The following is a 25014-nucleotide window of genomic DNA, read 5'->3' on the forward strand; positions in this document are numbered from 1 at the left end:
CACAGTACACAGTGAAGACAGTGACGCATGGAGCATGATATGGGCATGTTTCTCCTCCTATGATGTTGGGCCTATTTATCGCATACCAGGGATCATGGATCAGTTTGCATATGTTAAAATACTTGAAGAGGTCATGTTGCCCTATGCTGAAGAGGACATGCCCTTCAAATGGTTGTTTCAACAAGACAATGACCCAAAACACACTAGTAAATGGGCAAAGTCTTGGTTCCAAACCAACAAAATTAATGTTATGGAGTGGCCAGCCCAATCTCCATACCTTAATCCAATTGAGAACTTGTGGGGTGATATCAAAAATGCTGTTTCTGAAGCAAAACCAAGAAATGTGAATGAATTGTGGAATGTTGTTAAAGAATCATGGAGTGGAATAACAGCTGAGAGGTGCCACAAGTTGGTTGACTCCATGCCACACAGATGTCAAGCAGTTTTAAAAAACTGTGGTCATACAACTAAATATTAGTTTAGTGATTCTCAGGATTGCTAAATCCCAGAAAAAAAAATGTTTGTACAAAATAGTTTTGAGTTTGTACAGTCAAAGGTAGACACTGCTATTTTTTTGAACACACCCCTTTCAACTAATTGCCCAATTGCACAGCCTTAAGAGCGTGCATATCATGAATGCTGGGTCTTGTTTGTTTTCTGAGAATCTACTGAGCCTACTGGTAACTTGTTTGCCACGTAGCAATAAAAAATATACTAAAAACCTTGATTATTCTGGTTAGTCACATTGTACTGCTATTATTTTGAACAAGACTGTATGTCATATATCTCTATTTTTCTTTATTTGTCTTGTTGCTGCTGTGACACTCAAATTTATCCTGCTGTGGATTAATAATGTATTATCTTGTCTCCTTATATTTAAGTTTTAATGGTTAGAGCACTAATAAAAACTGCCAAGTCAGGAAAAAATATAAATACACGAAAGGCATGTATTTAAAGTATGGAATGCTTAAAAAAACCTGTCTACTGCAAAGGTCAAAGTTGTCAATTTGTATGTATAGATGACAGATGAACATACAGTACATATATAAATATAATGGCAGTGATATACAGTATGCATATCATCTCTTCTAAACCTGTTTCAGTACCTAAACCAAGCACTCCGACCTGTGCATCAGGAAGCACTGTACTGTATGAGAAATATTAAGGCCAGCCTGGTAATGTGCATTAGTGCATATTATTAGTGTCAGGAGGAATACTGTTGTCTGTCCAAGAAATAGGAGTTGCCCTTAAAGTTGCATAAAATGAGTACTATGATGCAGATGAAGAAGAGAGCCAATGTGTAAAAATGTCCACTCCTTGTCGTACAGGTCCAAAATAAAAGTCAATGTTATGAGAGAAGTCAACGCACACATTAGAGTTTCCCTCTCCAACAAGGCAAGAGAGTGCAGTCCAGCCCATGCTAATTGCCACGGTCACCACACACAAGAGGAGAAGAATGAGGCAGGACTTTTTAGTCGACTCATCTGTATGCATAAGAAAAGTAGGTGTAAACATTCTCATTACTGCAAAATCTGAATATAAAGTGCACTTGTGTGACAAGTTGTTCATAAAAATAAAACCGTACCTTGATCGAAAGGGTCATCTGGTTCTCTGAAGCGGACTTTGCGTTTTCTTGAGTATTTCGGCGGATTAAGAGCGTCTGTTCCCTTGACACAATCTCTTTTCTTTAAAATAGAGACTAAGCCATCTGAAGGAAACATCTAAAGAGATAAAGAAAATAAAAATGATAAACAGTACTGTGTACACAGTCTAATGCATGCAAATCAGCATCATCTACCTTTACGGTATTATAAAGGTTCACATAAAATAAAAAATAAATAAGTAAAAAACCAGAACCATCTTAATTTAAATTAGATTTGTTTTTTAAAAAATGTATAAGTTGCAATTGATCAATCATGTAATAACACCAGATACTATGACCACAAGGGGTCAGTATACACAACAGCATCATTAATTTAATTGTACTAACTTTTTAATACACTTCTTAATAAAGCTTGGGGGCCACCATGATGTTATAAATTATTTTGTGGTATTGTCAAATCAGGGGTCAAAACAGAATTGTATGTAACTGTAATGTAGTTTACTATATTGTATACATTAGTATACTATACTGTATATACAGTAAAGTTTATAGTATACAGTACTGTAGTATTTACTTTAGTAAACTGTAGTATACTCTTAGCACATTATTGTATGTTTGTAGTACACTAAAGTATACTGTAGTAAATATGTACGTTAAAATTTACAACAAGGTTCAAAAGCGCTATACTATCTAGGAATTTTACTATAGTTTACTATAGTACATACTAGAGTATACTACAATATTTTTATTTGGTAAGAAACAAGCATGCAGGGATGTAATGATTAATCAGTTGGAGTGTTTGCATAAGAGTTCTAAACTGTCTAAAAGTCATTAAACACTTACATATGTACATGCATAACACTGTTCTGACGACAGTTTATACTGTTTTATAATACAACCACACCTAACAGCTTGGGAAACAATTATCTCCCTTAAAAATCTGTGGATGACATCACACTATTTTGCTTTAAAGGGACATTCCACTTTTTTTTAAATATGCTCAATTGTTTAGCTCCCCTAGAGTTAAACATTTGAATCTTGCCGTTTTAAAATCCATTCAGCTGACCTCCGTGTCTGGCGCTAACACTTTTAGCATAGCTTAGCACAATCCATTGAATCTGATTAGGCCATTAGCATTGCGCTAAAAAATAACCAAAGAGTTTCGATATTTTTCCTATTTAAAACTTGACTCTTCTGTAATTACATCGTGTACTAAGACCGACAGAAAATTAAAAGTTACGATTTTCTAGGCAGATATGGCTAGGAACTATACTCTCATTCTGGCGTAATAACCAATGACTTTGCTGCCATAACATGGCTGCAGCAGGTGTAGTGATATTACGCAATGCCCGAAAATAGTCCACTGCTATTGAAAGTAACCAAGTTTGAGAGTTTAGTTCGCAAAATATAAAAGCAACTTTTAATTTTCTTAGTACACGATGTAACTACAGAAGAGTCAAGTTTTAAATAGGAAAAATATTGAAACTCTTTGGTTATTTTTACCGTGATGCTAATGGTCTAATCAGATTCAATGGATTGTGCTAAGCTATGCTTAAAGTGCTAGCGCCAGACCCAGAGATCAGCTGAATGGATTCCAAATTGGTAAGAATCAAATGTTTAATTCTAAGGGAGCTGGAAAATGAGCATTTTTTAAAAAAAAAGTAGAATGTCCCTTTAACGAAACAGGAAAAACTGTAGCTAAGCCACGTGCCTTGAATATAGGAACATTGAACTGCTTTTCTTTAAAGTCATATACTCTTCAGCTGAAGGCAAATATTAATACACCTTTGCATATTTAGCTCCTGAGGAGTGACTTGCAAAGATGGCACTAGACGGCTGGTGTCCCAGCATGCTGTTGTATTCTAAGGGCAGATGGTGGTACAGTATGTGAGGGATTAACATCACTCCTACAGTTACCTCCTCTATCTGAATGAGTTTGGCCAGCTCATCCGCTGGAACCTGGCCATCGATGTCTGTGTCTTCCTGCTCTTCCTGAAGTTCCTCATTCCAGTAGTCATCTTCTTCAAGGTTTTCCTCCTGCCCTTCCCCCTCCTCGTTGAGTTCACGATCTTCATCTGGCTCGTGTTCAGCTTCTAGCCGTGAGCAGTCACCCGCCCGGTTTTCCCTCACAGCCGAGTTCACTAAAGTTTTCTCTTGTTCTCCGTGTTCTGTTACATGGGTTGGGCTGTTTCGTGGCTTTGTGTCACTCGTGCTCTGTAACCACAGCGCGTTTTAAAACCGGCCCACTGGCTTCAGACAATGTTTTTGGTGGATAGAAAACAAAAGTTTTACCTTTTCTGCATGCAGATTCGGTCTGAAAGAGAAAAAGTAGTGTTTGCACATTTACTGTTACGGTTTATAGTATTAACTTTATCTGTGTTTTGCAAAATATTTCCAGTTATTATAGCAAACACTAAACAGTCATTTTAGTTTTAGTTTCAATTTTAATTTTAATGAGGCTTTAAAATAACAAAGCAACTTTATTTTTATTTTGCTCCAGCAGCTTCAAGTATAAAGTTTCTCAATTAACTTACAGAATGAAATCTATTTACAAATATATAAAACATAAATTTAAAAAGTTACAAATAACAAAACAACCCAAAAATACAAATTAATGAATGAGAAGCATTTCCCTTTAAAGGTGTGTAAAAACCTTTTTAATAATACCTGGTCATGCATAGATAAAAAGGAAAAATTCTGTTATTGTTACAGGGCTTTCTTAAAGGGATAGTTCACCCAAAAATGTAAATTCTGTCATCATTAGCCTCTTTCACACAGTAATACTGGTAAATTACCATAAATTTACCAGAATGAATTTACCAGTAAATACAAAAATGTGCTGTTCAGTGTTCACACACGCAGTGAAATTCCGTCTTTTTAACAGTAAGACATCATTCACACATCATCATTATCAAAATACCGGTAAATTCGTTGAGAAAGCGGAAGTACCTGTGGCGCGGGGCGAGCTCAGTGTTGTATTTGTAAACAATCCACGTCCTTCATATCCACGGTCCGTATTTTGTTGTTTTCACGTCTGTGGTAAACTCTGACAGTCGCGAAGTTGCTCATGACCAAACAACATTGCATGAGGCGACGTCAAACCGATGGCGTTTTAAACAACAGTACTTTTTGCACATTAGGCTTCACATAGGGCGTGCTAAGGACGTCGGCAATTCGGCAAGTAGGTGGTAAGATGTTTTAAACAACTTTGGTGAAGAAATGTGGACGTAAACTTCAGGTGTGCTCGACTTTCAAGCACGGCATGTGTGGAAACTTCCGTAAACAGTCTGGGCGTAAACGCGTCATCTGTTTTAAAACATTATGATTGGCCCGAAGCTGTCAGCGCGGTCTGACGTCGTCCGTTCTAAATGCCGGTAATCCTATATTTTTCGTTCACACATAGCGCTTACCAGTAAATTACTGGTAATCTTACAACCTGTCTTACTGGTAAATTGGGAGCACTGATTTACCGGAAAGGTTCTGTTCACACATGATCTGTTAACTGCAATTTACCAGTAAATTACCAGTAAAGACTGTATGTGTGAAAGGGACTATTTACTCACCTTCATGTTGTTTTAAACCTGTATGAGGTGTTTCTGTCAAACACATAAAAAAAGTTATTTGATAATTGATGGTAACCACACAGTTGACGGTACCTACTGACTTGCAAAGAAGGAAAAACACATGGAAGCCAATGGGTACCATCTACTGTGTGCTTACCATCATTTGTCAAAATATTCTCTTTAGTCTCAGCAGAATAAAAAAACAGGTTTAAAGGGTGAGCAAATGATGCCAAACTTTTCATTTTTGCTTGAACTATGCCTTTAAGCTCCAAACTCACGGTTTATTTCAGCATATGACTCAGAGCTTTACATACGCTCTTACCTCTGGTGTGTCCTGCAGATGTGACTCAATGACTCTATGTGTGCTCTCTCGCTCTCACTTACAGAAGAGTTACTTTGAGTTTGGATGCTGGTTTTCCACTGGGACTCTGGAACCAAGCATATACAGTAAATTTAAGGCCTTTAAAGTCTCCCTGTAGTCAAGAATTGTATAATTTAAAACACACCTTTGAACATCATAATAGCATATATAAATGTTTAACCTGTAACAGTAATTTCTTCATGCTTTAAAACAGCTTGAATGTAACTCTACACCCTTGCCTCATTTAGTATACGCAGATATATATATCAATATGCAAATTAGTCCCCGCTTCTTCTCAATTGCACAGAGCGGACCATAGATATGAATATGAGAATTCGTCCCCACATTCACTTTTTCGCAACACCTCAGACCATAGATATATATGTAAATAGATGCTACATTCGTCAGGTTCAGACATATAACTGCGACGTACGGTTTTACACAATTTATACGTGAACTTACATGTTAACAGGTTACAACAGTCCCCTTCATGTGTGAGCAGCACAGAAGCATATCTGAAGCAGTAGTGCTGCGATCACATCCATACATAATATCTATGACTCAAACTACTGATCCATGCATTCAACTGTGTTGGTAATATAATTGGTTGCATGTTTGTGACGATAGAAACCAAGGCGATTTTAAATGGCGGGAATGAGTCTGCAATTTTATGGAGAAAATACTCAGCAATTGTGTTAAATGATGCATTTGCACATGGCTTCTCTTAAAACATATTAAAAACACCACATAGACATATAAACAACATTAAAAACCTGATTTTCCTCAAAGTGGGACTTGAAATGTTTTGGCTTTATATATCTGTTTCTCATGAATACACACACAGGGTGTCATCAGGAGGGGACATCTGGAAATGTTATCCAAATGCCTGTGTTGAAGGAGGCCCATTAAACATGTCTTTAAATAGTGCTGAAGGTATGTAGTTTAAGGCGCAATTTTAAATTTGGTCCTGGACCTCTTTAACGCAGCATATGTAAAAGCAGTAAAGAACATATAAGGAGCTCAGATATGTAGAATAAGGCGCAATTTTAAAACTTGGTCCTGGACCTCTTTAACACAGCGTATGTAAAAGCAGTAAAGAACATATAAGGAGCTCATATATGTAGAATAAGGCAGAACCTTAAAACTTGGTCCTGGACCTCTTTAACGCAGCATATGTAAAAGCAGTAAAGAACATATAAGGAGCTCATATATGTAGAATAAGGCACAACCTTAAAACTTGGTCCTGGACCTCTTTAACGCAGCATATGTAAAAGCAGTAAAGAACATATAAGGAGCTCATATATGTAGAATAAGGCACAACCTTAAAACTTGGTCCTGGACCTCTTTAACACAGCGTATGTAAAAGCAGTAAAGAACATATAAGGAGCTCAGATATGTAGAATAAGGCGCAATTTTAAAACTTGGTCCTGGACCTCTTTAACACAGCGTATGTAAAAGCAGTAAAGAACATATAAGGAGCTCATATATGTAGAATAAGGCCCAACCTTAAAACTTGGTCCTGGACCTCTTTAACGCAGCATATGTAAAAGCAGTAAAGAACATATAAGGAGCTCATATATGTAGAATAAGGCACAACCTTAAAACTTGGTCCTGGACCTCTTTAACACAGCGTATGTAAAAGCAGTAAAGAACATATAAGGAGCTCAGATATGTAGAATAAGGCGCAATTTTAAAACTTGGTCCTGGACCTCTTTAACACAGCGTATGTAAAAGCAGTAAAGAACATATAAGGAGCTCATATATGTAGAATAAGGCACAACCTTAAAACTTGGTCCTGGACCTCTTTAACGCACCGTATGTAAAAGCAGTAAAGAACATATAAGGAGCTCAGATATGTAGAATAAGGCGCAATTTTAAAACTTGGTCCTGGACCTCTTTAACGCACCGTATGTAAAAGCAGTAAAGAACATATAAGGAGCTCAGATATGTAGAATAAGGCGCAATTTTAAAACTTGGTCCTGGAGCTCTTTAACACAGCATATGTAAAAGCAGTAAAGAACATATAAGGAGCTCAGATATGTAGAATAAGGCACAACCTTAAAACTTGGTCCTGGACCTCTTTAACGCAGCATATGTAAAAGCAGTAAAGAACATATAAGGAGCTCATATATGTAGAATAAGGCGCAATTTTAAAACTTGGTCCTGGACCTCTTTAACACAGCGTATGTAAAAGCAGTAAAGAACATATAAGGAGCTCATATATGTAGAATAAGGCCCAACCTTAAAACTTGGTCCTGGACCTCTTTAACGCAGCATATGTAAAAGCAGTAAAGAACATATAAGGAGCTCATATATGTAGAATAAGGCACAACCTTAAAACTTGGTCCTGGACCTCTTTAACACAGCATATGTAAAAGCAGTAAAGAACATATAAGGAGCTCATATATGTAGAATAAGGCACAACCTTAAAACTTGGTCCTGGACCTCTTTAACGCAGCATATGTAAAAGCAGTAAAGAACATATAAGGAGCTCATATATGTAGAATAAGGCACAACCTTAAAACTTGGTCCTGGACCTCTTTAACACAGCGTATGTAAAAGCAGTAAAGAACATATAAGGAGCTCAGATATGTAGAATAAGGCGCAATTTTAAAACTTGGTCCTGGACCTCTTTAACACAGCGTATGTAAAAGCAGTAAAGAACATATAAGGAGCTCATATATGTAGAATAAGGCCCAACCTTAAAACTTGGTCCTGGACCTCTTTAACGCAGCATATGTAAAAGCAGTAAAGAACATATAAGGAGCTCATATATGTAGAATAAGGCACAACCTTAAAACTTGGTCCTGGACCTCTTTAACACAGCGTATGTAAAAGCAGTAAAGAACATATAAGGAGCTCAGATATGTAGAATAAGGCGCAATTTTAAAACTTGGTCCTGGACCTCTTTAACACAGCGTATGTAAAAGCAGTAAAGAACATATAAGGAGCTCATATATGTAGAATAAGGCACAACCTTAAAACTTGGTCCTGGACCTCTTTAACGCAGCATATGTAAAAGCAGTAAAGAACATATAAGGAGCTCATATATGTAGAATAAGGCACAACCTTAAAACTTGGTCCTGGACCTCTTTAACGCACCGTATGTAAAAGCAGTACAGAACATATAAGGAGCTCAGATATGTAGAATAAGGCGCCATTTTAAAACCTGGTCCTGGACCTCTTTAACACAGCGTATGTAAAAGCAGTAAAGAACATATGAGGAGCTCAGATATGTAGAATAAGGCGCAATTTTAAAACTTGGTCCTGGACCTCTTTAACACAGCGTATGTAAAAGCAGTAAAGAACATATAAGGAGCTCATATATGTAGAATAAGGCCCAACCTTAAAACTTGGTCCTGGACCTCTTTAACGCAGCATATGTAAAAGCAGTAAAGAACATATAAGGAGCTCATATATGTAGAATAAGGCGCAACCTTAAAACTTGGTCCTGGACCTCTTTAACGCACCGTATGTAAAAGCAGTAAAGAACATATAAGGAGCTCAGATATGTAGAATAAGGCGCAATTTTAAAACTTGGTCCTGGACCTCTTTAACACAGCGTATGTAAAAGCAGTAAAGAACATATAAGGAGCTCATATATGTAGAATAAGGCCCAACCTTAAAACTTGGTCCTGGACCTCTTTAACGCAGCATATGTAAAAGCAGTAAAGAACATATAAGGAGCTCATATATGTAGAATAAGGCACAACCTTAAAACTTGGTCCTGGACCTCTTTAACACAGCGTATGTAAAAGCAGTAAAGAACATATAAGGAGCTCAGATATGTAGAATAAGGCGCAATTTTAAAACTTGGTCCTGGACCTCTTTAACGCACCGTATGTAAAAGCAGTAAAGAACATATAAGGAGCTCAGATATGTAGAATAAGGCGCAATTTTAAAACTTGGTCCTGGAGCTCTTTAACACAGCATATGTAAAAGCAGTAAAGAACATATAAGGAGCTCAGATATGTAGAATAAGGCACAACCTTAAAACTTGGTCCTGGACCTCTTTAACGCAGCATATGTAAAAGCAGTAAAGAACATATAAGGAGCTCATATATGTAGAATAAGGCACAACCTTAAAACTTGGTCCTGGACCTCTTTAACACAGCGTATGTAAAAGCAGTAAAGAACATATAAGGAGCTCAGATATGTAGAATAAGGCGCAATTTTAAAACTTGGTCCTGGACCTCTTTAACACAGCGTATGTAAAAGCAGTAAAGAACATATAAGGAGCTCATATATGTAGAATAAGGCCCAACCTTAAAACTTGGTCCTGGACCTCTTTAACGCAGCATATGTAAAAGCAGTAAAGAACATATAAGGAGCTCATATATGTAGAATAAGGCACAACCTTAAAACTTGGTCCTGGACCTCTTTAACACAGCGTATGTAAAAGCAGTAAAGAACATATAAGGAGCTCAGATATGTAGAATAAGGCGCAATTTTAAAACTTGGTCCTGGACCTCTTTAACACAGCGTATGTAAAAGCAGTAAAGAACATATAAGGAGCTCATATATGTAGAATAAGGCACAACCTTAAAACTTGGTCCTGGACCTCTTTAACGCACCGTATGTAAAAGCAGTAAAGAACATATAAGGAGCTCAGATATGTAGAATAAGGCGCAATTTTAAAACTTGGTCCTGGACCTCTTTAACGCACCGTATGTAAAAGCAGTAAAGAACATATAAGGAGCTCAGATATGTAGAATAAGGCGCAATTTTAAAACTTGGTCCTGGAGCTCTTTAACACAGCATATGTAAAAGCAGTAAAGAACATATAAGGAGCTCAGATATGTAGAATAAGGCACAACCTTAAAACTTGGTCCTGGACCTCTTTAACGCAGCATATGTAAAAGCAGTAAAGAACATATAAGGAGCTCATATATGTAGAATAAGGCACAACCTTAAAACTTGGTCCTGGACCTCTTTAACGCAGCATATGTAAAAGCAGTAAAGAACATATAAGGAGCTCATATATGTAGAATAAGGCACAACCTTAAAACTTGGTCCTGGACCTCTTTAACACAGCGTATGTAAAAGCAGTAAAGAACATATAAGGAGCTCAGATATGTAGAATAAGGCGCAATTTTAAAACTTGGTCCTGGACCTCTTTAACACAGCGTATGTAAAAGCAGTAAAGAACATATAAGGAGCTCATATATGTAGAATAAGGCCCAACCTTAAAACTTGGTCCTGGACCTCTTTAACGCAGCATATGTAAAAGCAGTAAAGAACATATAAGGAGCTCATATATGTAGAATAAGGCACAACCTTAAAACTTGGTCCTGGACCTCTTTAACACAGCGTATGTAAAAGCAGTAAAGAACATATAAGGAGCTCAGATATGTAGAATAAGGCGCAATTTTAAAACTTGGTCCTGGACCTCTTTAACACAGCGTATGTAAAAGCAGTAAAGAACATATAAGGAGCTCATATATGTAGAATAAGGCACAACCTTAAAACTTGGTCCTGGACCTCTTTAACGCAGCATATGTAAAAGCAGTAAAGAACATATAAGGAGCTCATATATGTAGAATAAGGCACAACCTTAAAACTTGGTCCTGGACCTCTTTAACGCACCGTATGTAAAAGCAGTACAGAACATATAAGGAGCTCAGATATGTAGAATAAGGCGCCATTTTAAAACCTGGTCCTGGACCTCTTTAACACAGCGTATGTAAAAGCAGTAAAGAACATATGAGGAGCTCAGATATGTAGAATAAGGCGCAATTTTAAAACTTGGTCCTGGACCTCTTTAACACAGCGTATGTAAAAGCAGTAAAGAACATATAAGGAGCTCATATATGTAGAATAAGGCCCAACCTTAAAACTTGGTCCTGGACCTCTTTAACGCAGCATATGTAAAAGCAGTAAAGAACATATAAGGAGCTCATATATGTAGAATAAGGCGCAACCTTAAAACTTGGTCCTGGACCTCTTTAACGCACCGTATGTAAAAGCAGTAAAGAACATATAAGGAGCTCAGATATGTAGAATAAGGCGCAATTTTAAAACTTGGTCCTGGACCTCTTTAACACAGCGTATGTAAAAGCAGTAAAGAACATATAAGGAGCTCATATATGTAGAATAAGGCCCAACCTTAAAACTTGGTCCTGGACCTCTTTAACGCAGCATATGTAAAAGCAGTAAAGAACATATAAGGAGCTCATATATGTAGAATAAGGCACAACCTTAAAACTTGGTCCTGGACCTCTTTAACACAGCGTATGTAAAAGCAGTAAAGAACATATAAGGAGCTCAGATATGTAGAATAAGGCGCAATTTTAAAACTTGGTCCTGGACCTCTTTAACACAGCGTATGTAAAAGCAGTAAAGAACATATAAGGAGCTCATATATGTAGAATAAGGCACAACCTTAAAACTTGGTCCTGGACCTCTTTAACGCAGCATATGTAAAAGCAGTAAAGAACATATAAGGAGCTCAGATATGTAGAATAAGGCGCAATTTTAAAACTTGGTCCTGGACCTCTTTAACACAGCGTATGTAAAAGCAGTAAAGAACATATAAGGAGCTCATATATGTAGAATAAGGCCCAACCTTAAAACTTGGTCCTGGACCTCTTTAACGCAGCATATGTAAAAGCAGTAAAGAACATATAAGGAGCTCATATATGTAGAATAAGGCGCAACCTTAAAACTTGGTCCTGGACCTCTTTAACGCACCGTATGTAAAAGCAGTAAAGAACATATAAGGAGCTCAGATATGTAGAATAAGGCGCAATTTTAAAACTTGGTCCTGGACCTCTTTAACGCACCGTATGTAAAAGCAGTAAAGAACATATAAGGAGCTCAGATATGTAGAATAAGGCCCAACCTTAAAACTTGGTCCTGGACCTCTTTAACACAGCGTATGTAAAAGCAGTAAAGAACATATAAGGAGCTCATATATGTAGAATAAGGCCCAACCTTAAAACTTGGTCCTGGACCTCTTTAACGCAGCATATGTAAAAGCAGTAAAGAACATATAAGGAGCTCATATATGTAGAATAAGGCGCAACCTTAAAACTTGGTCCTGGACCTCTTTAACGCACCGTATGTAAAAGCAGTAAAGAACATATAAGGAGCTCAGATATGTAGAATAAGGCGCAATTTTAAAACTTGGTCCTGGACCTGGTTAACGCACCGTATGTAAAAGCAGTAAAGAACATATAAGGAGCTCAGATATGTAGAATAAGGCGCGATTTTAAAACTTGGTCCTGGACCTCTTTAACGCAGCGTATGTAAAAGCAGTAAAGAACATATAAGGAGCTTAGATATGTAGAATAAGGCGCAACCTTAAAACTTGGTCCTGGACCTCTTTAACACAGCGTATGTAAAAGCAGTAAAGAACATATAAGGAGCTCATATATGTAGAATAAGGCCCAACCTTAAAACTTGGTCCTGGACCTCTTTAACGCACCGTATGTAAAAGCAGTAAAGAACATATAAGGAGCTCAGATATGTAGAATAAGGCGCAATTTTAAAACTTGGTCCTGGACCTCTTTAACACAGCGTATGTAAAAGCAGTAAAAAACATATAAGGAGCTCAGATATGTAGAATAAGGCGCAATTTTAAAACTTGGTCCTGGAGCTCTTTAACGCACCGTATGTAAAAGCAGTAAAGAACATATAAGGAGCTCAGATATGTAGAATAAGGCGCAATTTTAAAACTTGGTCCTGGAGCTCTTTAACGCAGCATATGTAAAAGCAGTAAAGAACATATAAGGAGCTCAGATATGTAGAATAAGGCGCAATTTTAAAACTTGGTCCTGGACCTCTTTAACGCAGCGTATGTAAAAGCAGTAAAGAACACATAAGGAGCTTAGATATGTAGAATAAGGCGCAATTTTAAAACTTGGTCCTGGACCTCTTTAACGCAGTGTATGTTAAAGCAGTAAAGAACATATAAGGAGCTCATATATGTAGAATAAGGCGCAACCTTAAAACTTGGTCCTGGACATCTTTAACGCAGCGTATGTAAAAGCAGTAAAGAACACATAAGGAGCTTAGATATGTAGAATAAGGCGCAATTTTAAAACTTGGTCCTGGACCTCTTTAACGCAGTGTATGTTAAAGCAGTAAAGAACATATAAGGAGCTCATATATGTAGAATAAGGCACAACCTTAAAACTTGGTCCTGGACATCTTTAACGCAGCGTATGTAAAAGCAGTAAAGAACACATAAGGAGCTTAGATATGTAGAATAAGGCGCAATTTTAAAACTTGGTCCTGGACCTCTTTAACGCAGTGTATGTTAAAGCAGTAAAGAACATATAAGGAGCTCATATATGTAGAATAAGGCACAACCTTAAAACTTGGTCCTGGACCTCTTTAACGCAGCATATGTAAAAGCAGTAAAGAACTTATATATAAGGAGCTCAGATGCAAAAGCCACTAAGCGTCACCTCCATCAAAAATTAGATAATGATATTAACTGAATGCTTTCTGCAAGTATTATACGGTTCATGATGACCAAATAAATTCACTTAAAATCCGCTTAATCCCACCCTTAGACCGTTCAGAAATACCGGTTTGTTGGCAGAATCCATTAAGAGTAAAAAAAAAATGCTTATTTACAAGTAAACATGTCAGACGCACTTAGAGCGTTTTGCATCTCAGCTCTTCATATATCCTATTCTTAGTTTTTTTAAACATTCCTTTGTACTAAAACAGTGATTAACAACAGATACGTGATGTTCTTCATTTTTGGCTTTTACACAATTAGGTTGTGTTGACAGTTAATCAGACAGTCTGACCTCTGTGCCTTAAAGATATCGGTGAAGTAACAGTCACATGCGCAGACAAACATATTTAGGAAATGAGTAATTTCCTGACCTCTAACCATAACATAACCGTTTACTTTTTAATGATGCACCTATTACACCTACAACAGATTTTATTAAAGAAGTCTCTTCGTTATAAGATTAAAGGATGCAAACAATGTGATCTTCCCAAGTTAAAACAATTTTTAACAAATAGGATCATCCAAAAAAATCTGGCATGCTTACCCCATTGCTCCTGAATGGAGGCCAGATTAGACAGAAGTCTCTCATGGTACAGCTTCTCCAGAGTGAGAAACTCCACTGCCCATGGATCTGAGATAGTCAATAACTTAATAAAAATAACACTTAGAAAGGAAATGATTAAATACAATATACTTGTAGATACAACTAAACACATTACAATAATAACTACGTAATCCATTATATCATTATGTCTATTATATAAGCTAAAATGATGCCCATATGGTGACCAGAGGTGTGAAAAGTAGGCATTAAGCAATAGTTATAAGTACACTCCTAAAAAATGCTGAGTTAGTTATTTTCAACAAGGGACGAACCCAGCCTTAAGGTTAAATTAACCCAGAAAATGTTAAACCAACATGTTGGGCTCGTTCCTTTTTGACCAAACGCCAGTCTGAAAATACCCCAGCCTTTTTCAGAGTGTACTGACAAAATCAATCTTTTCATTGTTTTAAATTATCCATCCTTACCCCTCCTTTTGTACAACACCCTAAAAGTCAACATGGTCAGACACACCCTAGAGTCCTCTGATGATAGCACTCACCCTGGTCACTATGACAACAGCATCAACAGGGACCGTTAAGCAAATGAAAGGAAAGAAAAGGCAAAGAAGAAACAGACTGAGATTCCTGACAAATTAGTGTCAGATTTAATGTCAAAGGATACAATCTTCTTCACGGAAATAGTCCTCTGCTATCTGTTTTAGAAGAACAAAATACATAGAAAGTAAATCTTTTATTTTTAGATTCTGCATCAATCCATTTCTCTCTCACAGTTTTCATTTAGCATTTTATAAGTAAATTGTTAACCAAAGTTGCATAATGTAAGACCTGAACATTAATTTTTAATCTCAAAATAAAAAAGCTTTTAATAAGAATATTATTTAGTTAACAGAATGCTAATAGAACACACATGCAGGCGCAAGATAGCAAAACTGCATGATTCTGATAGATTCTGAAAAATTGCTATACTTTTTGTTTCTTTTTAATTATTGCTTAAATACGTCGCCTATTTTCAGTGTAATGTTGAAGACATTCAACTGAGCTAAAGAAAAGCAAAGGTCGTCTTGTGTGCTTTCAATTTTAATTACAACCTTAATGTAAAGTCATTGTTCTCCTGCAAAGGCAAACTATAATAGATTAGCCAGTAGCCACACACTGTAAAAAGTGAAGGCTTCTCTAAAAACGTATTCCAGTGGTAACACCAGTGTTCGAATTGAAGGGGGTCTGGGGGGGTCCCGGACCTCCTATAAGCCTTAAGGGACCCCCCATAAAGCACAAAAATATAAATTAGGGGGGTCCCCTGGTTTTTATTAAAATTAAAATACTACATAAATTTAAAATCCTCATTTTGCATGTCACAAAGCGATACTGTCCATTATTTGTCCCAATTTCGCAATAAAATAATTTTAATTACTTCTGTCCGAAATAAAGAAACTCGCAAGTGCGCCTCATGCTGTTTTCTGGAGGAATTGACAGACGAGTTAATGTCTCTATCTGCGTGTGGAGTATTTTTTACCTTAGTTGCGGTAAGAATCTTTAGGTTTAAGGTTTTTTTTTTAAATCTTCTCAAACAATTATTTCATAACAGTGGCAAAGCTATCCACTCAGACTGACGGCTGGTCAACCCAGTCACACAAAATATTTTATTAGGAAAGCAGAAGAAATCACGCTTAAATGATAATAAATGAGAGTCTCTTTAATACTTAGCTTATCGCTCAACTACGCATCTTTCAGAAATAAATAATTATTTGTAGAAAGTATCTTTTGCATGTGTTTTTTTAAACCTTGGAAAATGTAACATGCAGGGCCGAAGTGGGACTCATTTTCAGCCCTGGAGTTTCATGTCTTAGACCGGCCCACTTTAGTTCACCACTGACTATATTAAAATAATATAATTAAATCCTCAGTGCACTATTCTTTGCAGCCTTGCAATTAATATATTTTCCAAAAATATCGTTTCCAATTCAATGCAAATAGTCTAAAAACAGTTATGATTTTGCCATAATCATGCAGCCCTACCATAAGGTATTTTAATATTATTCAATTAAACTTATTCAAAAACTGCTGAAAAGGATCAAATGTTTTCCCCTATATTTTTTCCCCTAGCGTTTTGCATGAAATAGTAGAAGAATAACTAGTAATAGATTAATCATTGTTACATATATAACTTACCGGTAGATATAAAAAATACGACATTTACCTTTTATCAAGTTATCAACTGCTGAAAAGGAACAAATGTTTTCCCCTATATTTTTCCCCTAGCGTTTGCATGAAATAGATGAAGAATAACTATTGATCATTGTTACATATATAACTTACCGGTAGATTTTTACCTTTTTTACATTTACATTTACCTTTTATCAAGGTATCAAGTTGCGCTCAAGTTTATTTTAAATCTAAACGTGCAGCAAGTGCACTCAAATAGACGCGTCTAAAACAAAACTCGTGTTCACAGGCGACCGCTTTGAAAAGCAGAAGGCGGCGGCGCGTCATGCGTTGTCCATGCGTTTTAAATGAATATGGACCCTAATTATGATTATGAACGCAAGAATTACTTCGTGGTCGGAAGTTGGGGCACAATCAACTTGGTCATAAAGCGGTGGGGACGTATATCACCCGCAAATTACACGAATGGGGCTGCTGTGAGTGCTGGGGACAGCAACCTTCAACCTGGTGGCATGATAACTATCTTTAAAATTATGTATCTTTAAAAAGATTAATTATATGTAATTTATACAGTGAAGAAGACAGTGTTATTATTCATTTGATTCTATTTATGTACCTAAATACTACTGTTAGATCTTGCTTTATTTGTAACTTTGTTCTTTTCTATTTTTATATGCTCATAATTTCCAGTTTTGCTGATCCGAAAATTATTCAATCTATGACTCAAAAAACGCAATGTAATCATCCATTTAACCACTACTATATAGTAAAATTATGTAATTTAAGAATGAGTCCACCCTATTTCACCCCTATTCTGTTTAAAAGTTCTGCCCTTGCCAGTGTTTCACACTAATTTGAGGGGTAAACTTTTTTTAGAGTTTGAGTTAAGGGTAATTTGGGGTTTCTTTGATTAAAACCAGGATCAGATGATTGTTGATCAAGGACGATCACATCTTACGTTGTGAAATCACAGCGACCCTATAATGAGGGGGGTGGAGCTTGGCCGGGGGGTGGGGCTTAGCTAGGGGACCCCCCATAAGCTTTGACATAATTCGAACACTGGGTAACACCTAAACTTATTACGTTTTATAAACTGTTAAATAACATGTAAAATATATTTAAAAATTTTCAACTTAAATTTTTAACTTAAATTTAGAAAAATGAAAGAGATAGTTCACCCAAAAATAAAATTTCTGTCATAATTTTCGCACAAATCTGTATAAATCTCTTTGAGCACAAATAAAGATATTTTGAGGAATGTTCATAATCAAACCAATCATGAGCCCCATTAACTTCCATAGTATTCTTTTTTCCTACTATGGAAGTTAATGGGGCTCACGAACGGTTTGGTTACAAACATTCCTCAAAATATCTTCATTTGTGCTCATCAGAACAAAGACATTTTTGGGTGAACTATCCCTTTAGGTAAAAAAACCTTCACAGTTTAGGCGTTACAAGCGGTGGTGGCTCTTGACTGCTCATCCGAGGGGCGCAAATTAAAAATATGTGTTCAGTGTGTCATGTGTGTTGCTTGTGTTGTCAAAATATGTTTTGGTTGCGTCATGTAAACCATGTGCATCACATGTTTTGTCAAAATAAGTGCCTGCTGCACACACGTCAAAACCATTTAGGATAAAAGAGACGCTCACCACGTTCACAAAATACACACAAGACACTCCCTTAACAGTAAACTCTAATTATGCATGAGATAGAGTATCTGGCAAACGTGAGCGTCTCTTTTATCATAAACCCTTTAGACGCATCTGCAGCAGGCATTTTTTTGACAAGACCCGTGATGCACACAGGATCTCTCGATGCGCAGAACACATATTTTGAAAAAAGGAACCACACACATGATGGGCTACATACATGTTGTGACGAAATTCGCACCGAGCACCCTCCAATAAAGAAGTCACCGGCCACCACGGGTGTATAACATCCCCACTCATTCTACAGTGAAAACGTTCTCATGAGCACTTTTTGGTTAGTTGTTTTGTAGCCAGATTGAAACATCTAATTTTCATGTGGCTTAGTTTTAAGACTGAACATACAGTAGCCAAATATAAACACAATGAACTAAATTCCTTTCACAGTTCTTTCTTTAGTCACAAAGACAGTTTTATTAGCTATTACTTCAAAGCACTTTGAAGGATAACATTATTCCTTTAGCATTTTGCACGCACCTGGTGTAAGGAATGAGGGAGTAGCATGTAATCATTTTCTTCAACAAGAGACTGCAGTGAAGCCAGAAGAAAAGGACTCGGCCCAGGCGGCACAATTCCAGAGAGACTATCTGTAAAAAAAGATGATATCATTACAGTATATCTAAAGACACGTGTCATCTGAGGGCATTCATTCACTCTTCTTTCATTATTCCTCACATTTATCTTCTGTCTGTTTTGAACTTCTGAACCGTCTTCTTGAAATATTGTATTGCTGTGCTTCACACGTTGCTGCATCCATTAAACATTTCAAAGGTTTCTATAATTGTTAGCAATGAGAGCCAAGAAAAACGCGTGTATGCATGTTGATATACGCAGTAATACAGCAATATAGAATTCTTACCACAATCTAAAGAGCAGCTATGGCTCTCCGAGGTATTTTCTTGTGTGTTCCTGTTCTCCGAGTCATCTTTATCAGTGTCTACGTCCATAGCCTTTGTCTCTTTCAGCTTGTTCTGATTCTCATCAGAGATCTCATCTGAAGTCTCTGGTTGAGTAAGTTCACTCATCTCTTCCATCTGTTCCTCGTCTCCTTCGTTTCAGGCTTCTCCATACCTTTAAGGTGATCACAAAGATTAAAGTGCACTCAGTAATTTTGTTTATGTCATGTTGGCCAATAAGGCGTCCATCTTGGACACAATGCAGACACGGCATGCAAAAAGCAACAGTGTGCGGTTAACAATGGCATTGTAGATGTGCTTTCAATTCATGATTTTAACATTCAGTTTGTTATGTGATTTCAAAATGATGCCCAATCGATTTAAAACAATTTAGGGTTTATTATGCTACTGATATGTCTTCATAATCCTATGATTCACATTAAAATCATATCTTTTCGTTCAATTGTACAAACACAAAAGGGCAAGTTATGTCACAGAAGAAAAACACTTTTAAGCTGGTCTAATTTTCACAAATCTGTTTCCAGATTTTCTTAAACTCAGTGGCAAGTGCAAACCTCAGGAGTCTTTAGACATAGCCAGAAAAAGCGGTGATAAATTATTCATGGGATGCATGCTTATCTTTTACTTGGTCCAGGCACTCAATAGATGAGCATTAAAACTAGAGACAGATAGATAGATGGAAAAAGGGGGAAGTGTAGACGATTGTCCACATTGTAAATAGTGTGTCACTGTTAGTGTGGTAACAGAATGATGAGGTGGAAAATGCTGAAAGTAAAACAGAAATACTTGTTGACATGACATGACCACAGATGGCCTGATCAGTGTCAATATGAACCCGTATGAAAGCAGAACAGGTTGAACATACAACAACAGGGTGATGATGGTATAACATCATTTATCAGCGGGGCTGAAAGACTGGCGTACATTAGACAGCAAGATAACCATTTACATTTCTTTAACTGTAACTTATTTTTAATAAGTTATTACAACGAAATGAATTGAAAATTGTTAAAAGCATTACAACGTTGTTAGTTGTAGTGAGGTTTTTGGCCTTATTTCAGTAGTATTTAAAGAGCACCTATTGTCCGATTCACGTTTTTAAGTTTTCTTTGGTGTGTAAGTGTGTATTAGTACATGTTAACAATATGCAGAAAGTACAAACCCCAAAGTAAACGATGACGCAGGTTATCGTCTCCAACGTAAATCTCTTATCTTGGACTACAACAAACACACGGATTGTAGGCACCAGTGTAGACAACACCGATATTATCATAATTATACCGCTTTGGACTCACAGCATGTAAGTTAACTCCTGTTAGGATTGCATTGTGCGCGAATCTTTCAAACATGGTAAGGAGCGTCACATTTCCGCCTGACGTCAGAGGTATTCAGGGACACAAAGCTTTTCAAATCCGTGTGTTTCAGGAAGAAAGTGAAATCTGGAGCTACAAAAATGTACGGTATGCGAAAATAATGTGTTTTTTAACTCTTTCGCCGCCATTGACGAGATAACTCGTCAATTAAGAGAAAACGAGAATTTCTGGCTTTCCGCCAGGTGGCGCACTTCCGCAACTTATACAACCCGGAAATAGCGCCTCACGTGAAAGAGAAAGCACTCCGTGTATGTTTTAAAGATCATCTGATCTCTATCAAAAGTCCTTCACAAAAATAGAATTATCTCAGCTTTTTGCTTAAAATTGGGTGTTTGTGAAGAAACCTACCCATATTTGAGAGGTGATAAAAACTAATGAGGTAGGATGAAACTTTTTTTGTTGTTGTTTGAAAGCAGAGGGTCTGTTCTTTCATTTGATATATTGTTTGTTTATATATTTAAAGAAGAACATTTGTGACCCGTCACGAAAACCAGGGACTCAAGTCGGCAGCACAAGTTTCGAGAAAATGAGAAACAAAGTTTTTTTTCGAAATTTGTGATTTTCGTTTTATTGCAGAATCTGTTAGTTGAGATCACGAAGAAGCCTCTCCATGTTTGAGATAGCAGTTTTTGTATATTTAAAAGCGTACATTTTGCGGTTAAAATAGGCTTGTTTTTCCGGAGATTCTAGCGTGCAGCGGGGGGCGTCATTGTCTGTGTGTATATTTACATACTGTTTAAGCTTGTGTTTTCGCCTCCGCCCCCAAAGGGAACAGCGTGACTACTAAATAAGGATAGTTCGCCCAAAAATGAAAATAATGTAAGTAATGACTCACCCTTATGTCGTTCTAAACTCGGAAGACCTCCGTTCATCTTCGGAACACAGTTTAAGATGTTTTATCGTTAGATTTAGTCCGAGAGCTTTCCCCTTCATTGAAAATCTATGTATGGTTTCCATGTCCAGAAAGTTAATAAAAACATCATCAAAGTAGTCCATGTGACATCAGTGGGTCAGTAAGATTGTGTTGATGCATCGAAAATACAGTTTGGTCCAAAAATAGCAGAATTACGACTTTATTCAGCATTGTCTTCTCTTCCGGCTCGAGCGTGAAGTCACGTGACTGTTGTGACGCGCTGCCCTGTTCCTCAGATATGTTTGCTAAGTTTTTTTTTTTTTTTTTCAAACTTATAGCCTGCGTCTCCCCAGACTGTAAAGCTCGGGCGCACAAAACAAAAGAAAAATAAAAGAAGCTGGGGCGGAACAAATAACAGTCAGCCGCATCGTACCTCAGCCGCGTCACTGACTTTATGCGGCGCCGCAGTCGGAAGACGTCAAAGTACCGCGAGAGCTCTTCAAGAAATGTTACGGAGTAGTTTAATTTCGACTCGCTCTCGCGGTACTTTGACGTCATCTGTATGTCAGTTCTTGCAGCGCAGCATGAGTCCAAACACACAGAAGTTACACAGATATCGTTGTATTCTTCATATAATTGGCTACATGTTTTGTCTATCAATATTTTCCATGAAGTCATTGGCTGATGGAGGAACGAGCGAGCCATTGGTAACATCTCTAAAGGATGTCACGTTTTCGACGGCGCTGTTTGGATGATCTATTATACTACTTCCCTATTTTAAATACAAAATTTGAAGGTGGGTTCATGTGTTTAACGGAGTGTAAGCTCATATACCCTTACATGTTATGATTTAAATAGTCTTCAGATTATATATTATATTGTATTACCAGACATTCATGCGAAATCTGATGTAAACAATCTATATTTCACGGATTATACGCATTTGTGGACAAATATGGTCATTGGATAATCTGAAACAGACTGGATTCGACTTGTGATCCCCACAAAGGTAAAAGAGTCATGTTTATTTTTGCGGGTTGTCATTTGGTCATAAAATACTACATATGATGCTAGAACATCTCAAAAAGGGTTTTACAGGGGGCATGGCTTAGCTAAATGAGATGTAAATGAGCCCTATTGTCTCCCCCAGCTGAAAAGAAGAGTCCCTTTCGTCTCGATTTTCTCGGTTTGAGTATTTCTGAGTTCCTATATTCAAATGGCCACAACTTCTCCAAATCTTATCAGATTTCCATGTGTTACACATCGTTGGAAAGCTTAGGAACTGCACTTTCAGAAACTGTGAATAACTCAAAATGCCCAGATCCGACTTGTGTCCCTACTTTCCGTGACTGGTCACATATTCTGGAAGGCATTAAACTTTTGTGAAAATCATGAAAAATGCTGGCGCAACTTTTTTTGCGAAAATAACGTTGTTTTTTTAGCAATGAAATAGGTGCTCTTTAAAGGCACACAAGGCAAGTCTGAGTATTATTTCTCTACTAGCTCCCCCTAGTGTCTGGGAGTAAATGCGTTCTATATCTAAGACTATACGAGACTGAAGGACACCGGGTCGGATACAGCGAACTTGCAAGTGGGGTATTCTTCCTACAGACGGTAGGGGCGGGCGAGAGAGTCTTCATTCGTCATGTAATGAGTCATTTAACCATATACCGACTTACGAAGATGATTTATTAACATAAAAATGCTGCCTTGTGTCCCTTTAATAGCGTTCTGGTTCCCATCCTAGATAATACATAAAGTCAGCACATTACATATAGATAATATGAACAATAATGCATGTTTCACAAAACTTTAGAGTTGAATATGATTATTGTGAATTTGAAATGAATATGACAGGCAAAGAGATGACTGCGTGCAATGCTAGTATGAGAAACGTCACAACACGTTTATATTAACAGCAGTCAGTCAGGTGTTCGCATGTCGCTAAAACAAGTGATAACATTATGACAATAACTAAGCCTATCTTATGACGATTTTACAATTATTATTTAAACTAAACGCGGATATAAAAGGAAAACCACCATTCTGTTCCTTGTTGGCTAACTTTAAAAGTTGCAATGCTAAAACTTTAACGCCATTTATAACAAAGCGTCTGTCAAACAGATACATGTAAACAAAAGCCAGGTAGAGACATAACTGAACTGATATGTTTTACACAAAAACACACAGCATCGCAATATGATCTAACGTTAAATTAATATGTCAAGTAACTTAATCTTCAATAACCATATGCCCATTTTGTTTTCATTCAAACCGACACAGTCACGAGCCACAATGAAACGCTTTCATACTTACTTTAGGTTTCTACGATAATGTTACAGTTGCGTCTGTACATCCACATCTGTTCTCAATGCTGCTAAAACAGCAGCGACCCCCGTTCCCTCATGTGTGAAATGGAGACTGATCTGAAATCAGTTTCGATAGGCAGCCATTGCATCTATGCAGTTGTTTACGATTACAACCGGGGCGTTTCTTACAAAGGTTTCGGCCCACGGGTCTGGGTGGGTGTTTGGTGCCACCAATCGGCTAATATGGAGCATTGATCTGTTTCGCATTTCATTTCTGCATTCAAGTGCCTGTAAAATGACCATTTCTGTTTGCCTGGGTGCAAGCATCCAAGGAATATATCTTATGAAAATAAACAATGGTTTTATTATAGTAAAAGTATAGTGCATTTATTCATTTGGCAAACGCTTATCCCAACTGAAAAAAGACCTTACTGTACAGTGCATTCAATGATTGACCAGTTACAGAAAGATCCATGCATAAGCATAACCATGCTTTTGGGCGGATTGATTAAAAATTGTATTACCATAGTTTTATTACAAATATCATGGTTAAGACACCAGTAAATATGTGGTTACTAAGGTTTTACTACTAATACTATAGTTAAACTATGATTACTTTTGTTAGACCATGAATATTATATAGCATTCATTGCCTGTGAAAGTCAAACAAGCATTCACTTTAACTATATTTATGATAAATGTTATTAGTTTTCCGTTTGATTATGTGGGCCCACTGCTTGGCTCATGAATTGTTCAAAAATATTTTAAGAATACTAAAGTACAATAAGATAACAATAATACTTCATAAACAAAAATCTTAAATTTTTCTGAACTCTTCTTTCAAAATATTTTTTATTTATATTAATGTAGCCTATTTACCAGACGCTTTTATCCAAAGCGACATTTAAAGGTCATTTAACATTTGATAAGGTCCATGAATCATGATGAACTAATACCTAAATTAATATTTACTTAAATATGAACTAATGATGAGTTAAGGCATGTACTAAATATAAACTAATAAAGAGTCATCATTAACTTCAACATGACTCAACACTTGAATTCATTGTTAATTAATACATTAACTAATAACAAAAAACATGTCATGTTTTACTTAAGGAGATTAGTAAAA

General features: G+C 36.8%; 1 protein-coding gene across 2 annotated transcripts; it reads right to left on the reverse strand.

Moving 5' to 3' along the window:
* Positions 1 to 743: 743 nt before the first annotated feature.
* On the reverse strand, positions 744 to 24050 carry cnstb (consortin, connexin sorting protein b). Of its 2 annotated transcripts, XM_065256059.2 has the most exons (11): positions 23890 to 24050; positions 19290 to 19501; positions 19106 to 19177; positions 18908 to 19017; positions 15223 to 15253; positions 14542 to 14628; positions 5489 to 5594; positions 3896 to 3917; positions 3521 to 3817; positions 1586 to 1721; positions 744 to 1484 (listed from the first exon to the last, which is right to left on the reverse strand). In XM_065256059.2, the coding sequence occupies exons 2-11, from the start codon at positions 19462 to 19464 to the stop codon at positions 1270 to 1272; spliced, it is 1251 nt and encodes a 416-aa protein (XP_065112131.2). In that variant the 5' UTR covers positions 19465 to 19501; positions 23890 to 24050; the 3' UTR covers positions 744 to 1269. The 2 variants fall into 2 exon arrangements, with proteins under 2 accessions (XP_065112131.2, XP_065112132.2); XM_065256060.2 differs by lacking the exon at positions 19106 to 19177 and having other exon boundaries at positions 23890 to 24048.
* Positions 24051 to 25014: the final 964 nt, after the last annotated feature.

The sequence above is a fragment of the Paramisgurnus dabryanus genome, chromosome 12, assembly GCF_030506205.2.
Source record: "Paramisgurnus dabryanus chromosome 12, PD_genome_1.1, whole genome shotgun sequence".
Taxonomy (NCBI): domain Eukaryota; kingdom Metazoa; phylum Chordata; class Actinopteri; order Cypriniformes; family Cobitidae; genus Paramisgurnus; species Paramisgurnus dabryanus.

Coding starts and splice junctions, on each gene's coding strand:
- cnstb (XM_065256059.2), bottom strand. CDS start 19,464: ATGGAAGAGATGAGTGAACTTACTCAACCAGAGACTTCAGATGAGATC. Junction 19,178..19,289: donor TAGCTGCTCTTTAGATTGTG/GTAAGAATTCTA, acceptor TAATGGATGCAG/CAACGTGTGAAGCACAGCAA. Junction 19,018..19,105: donor AAAACAGACAGAAGATAAAT/GTGAGGAATAAT, acceptor CTTTTTTTACAG/ATAGTCTCTCTGGAATTGTG.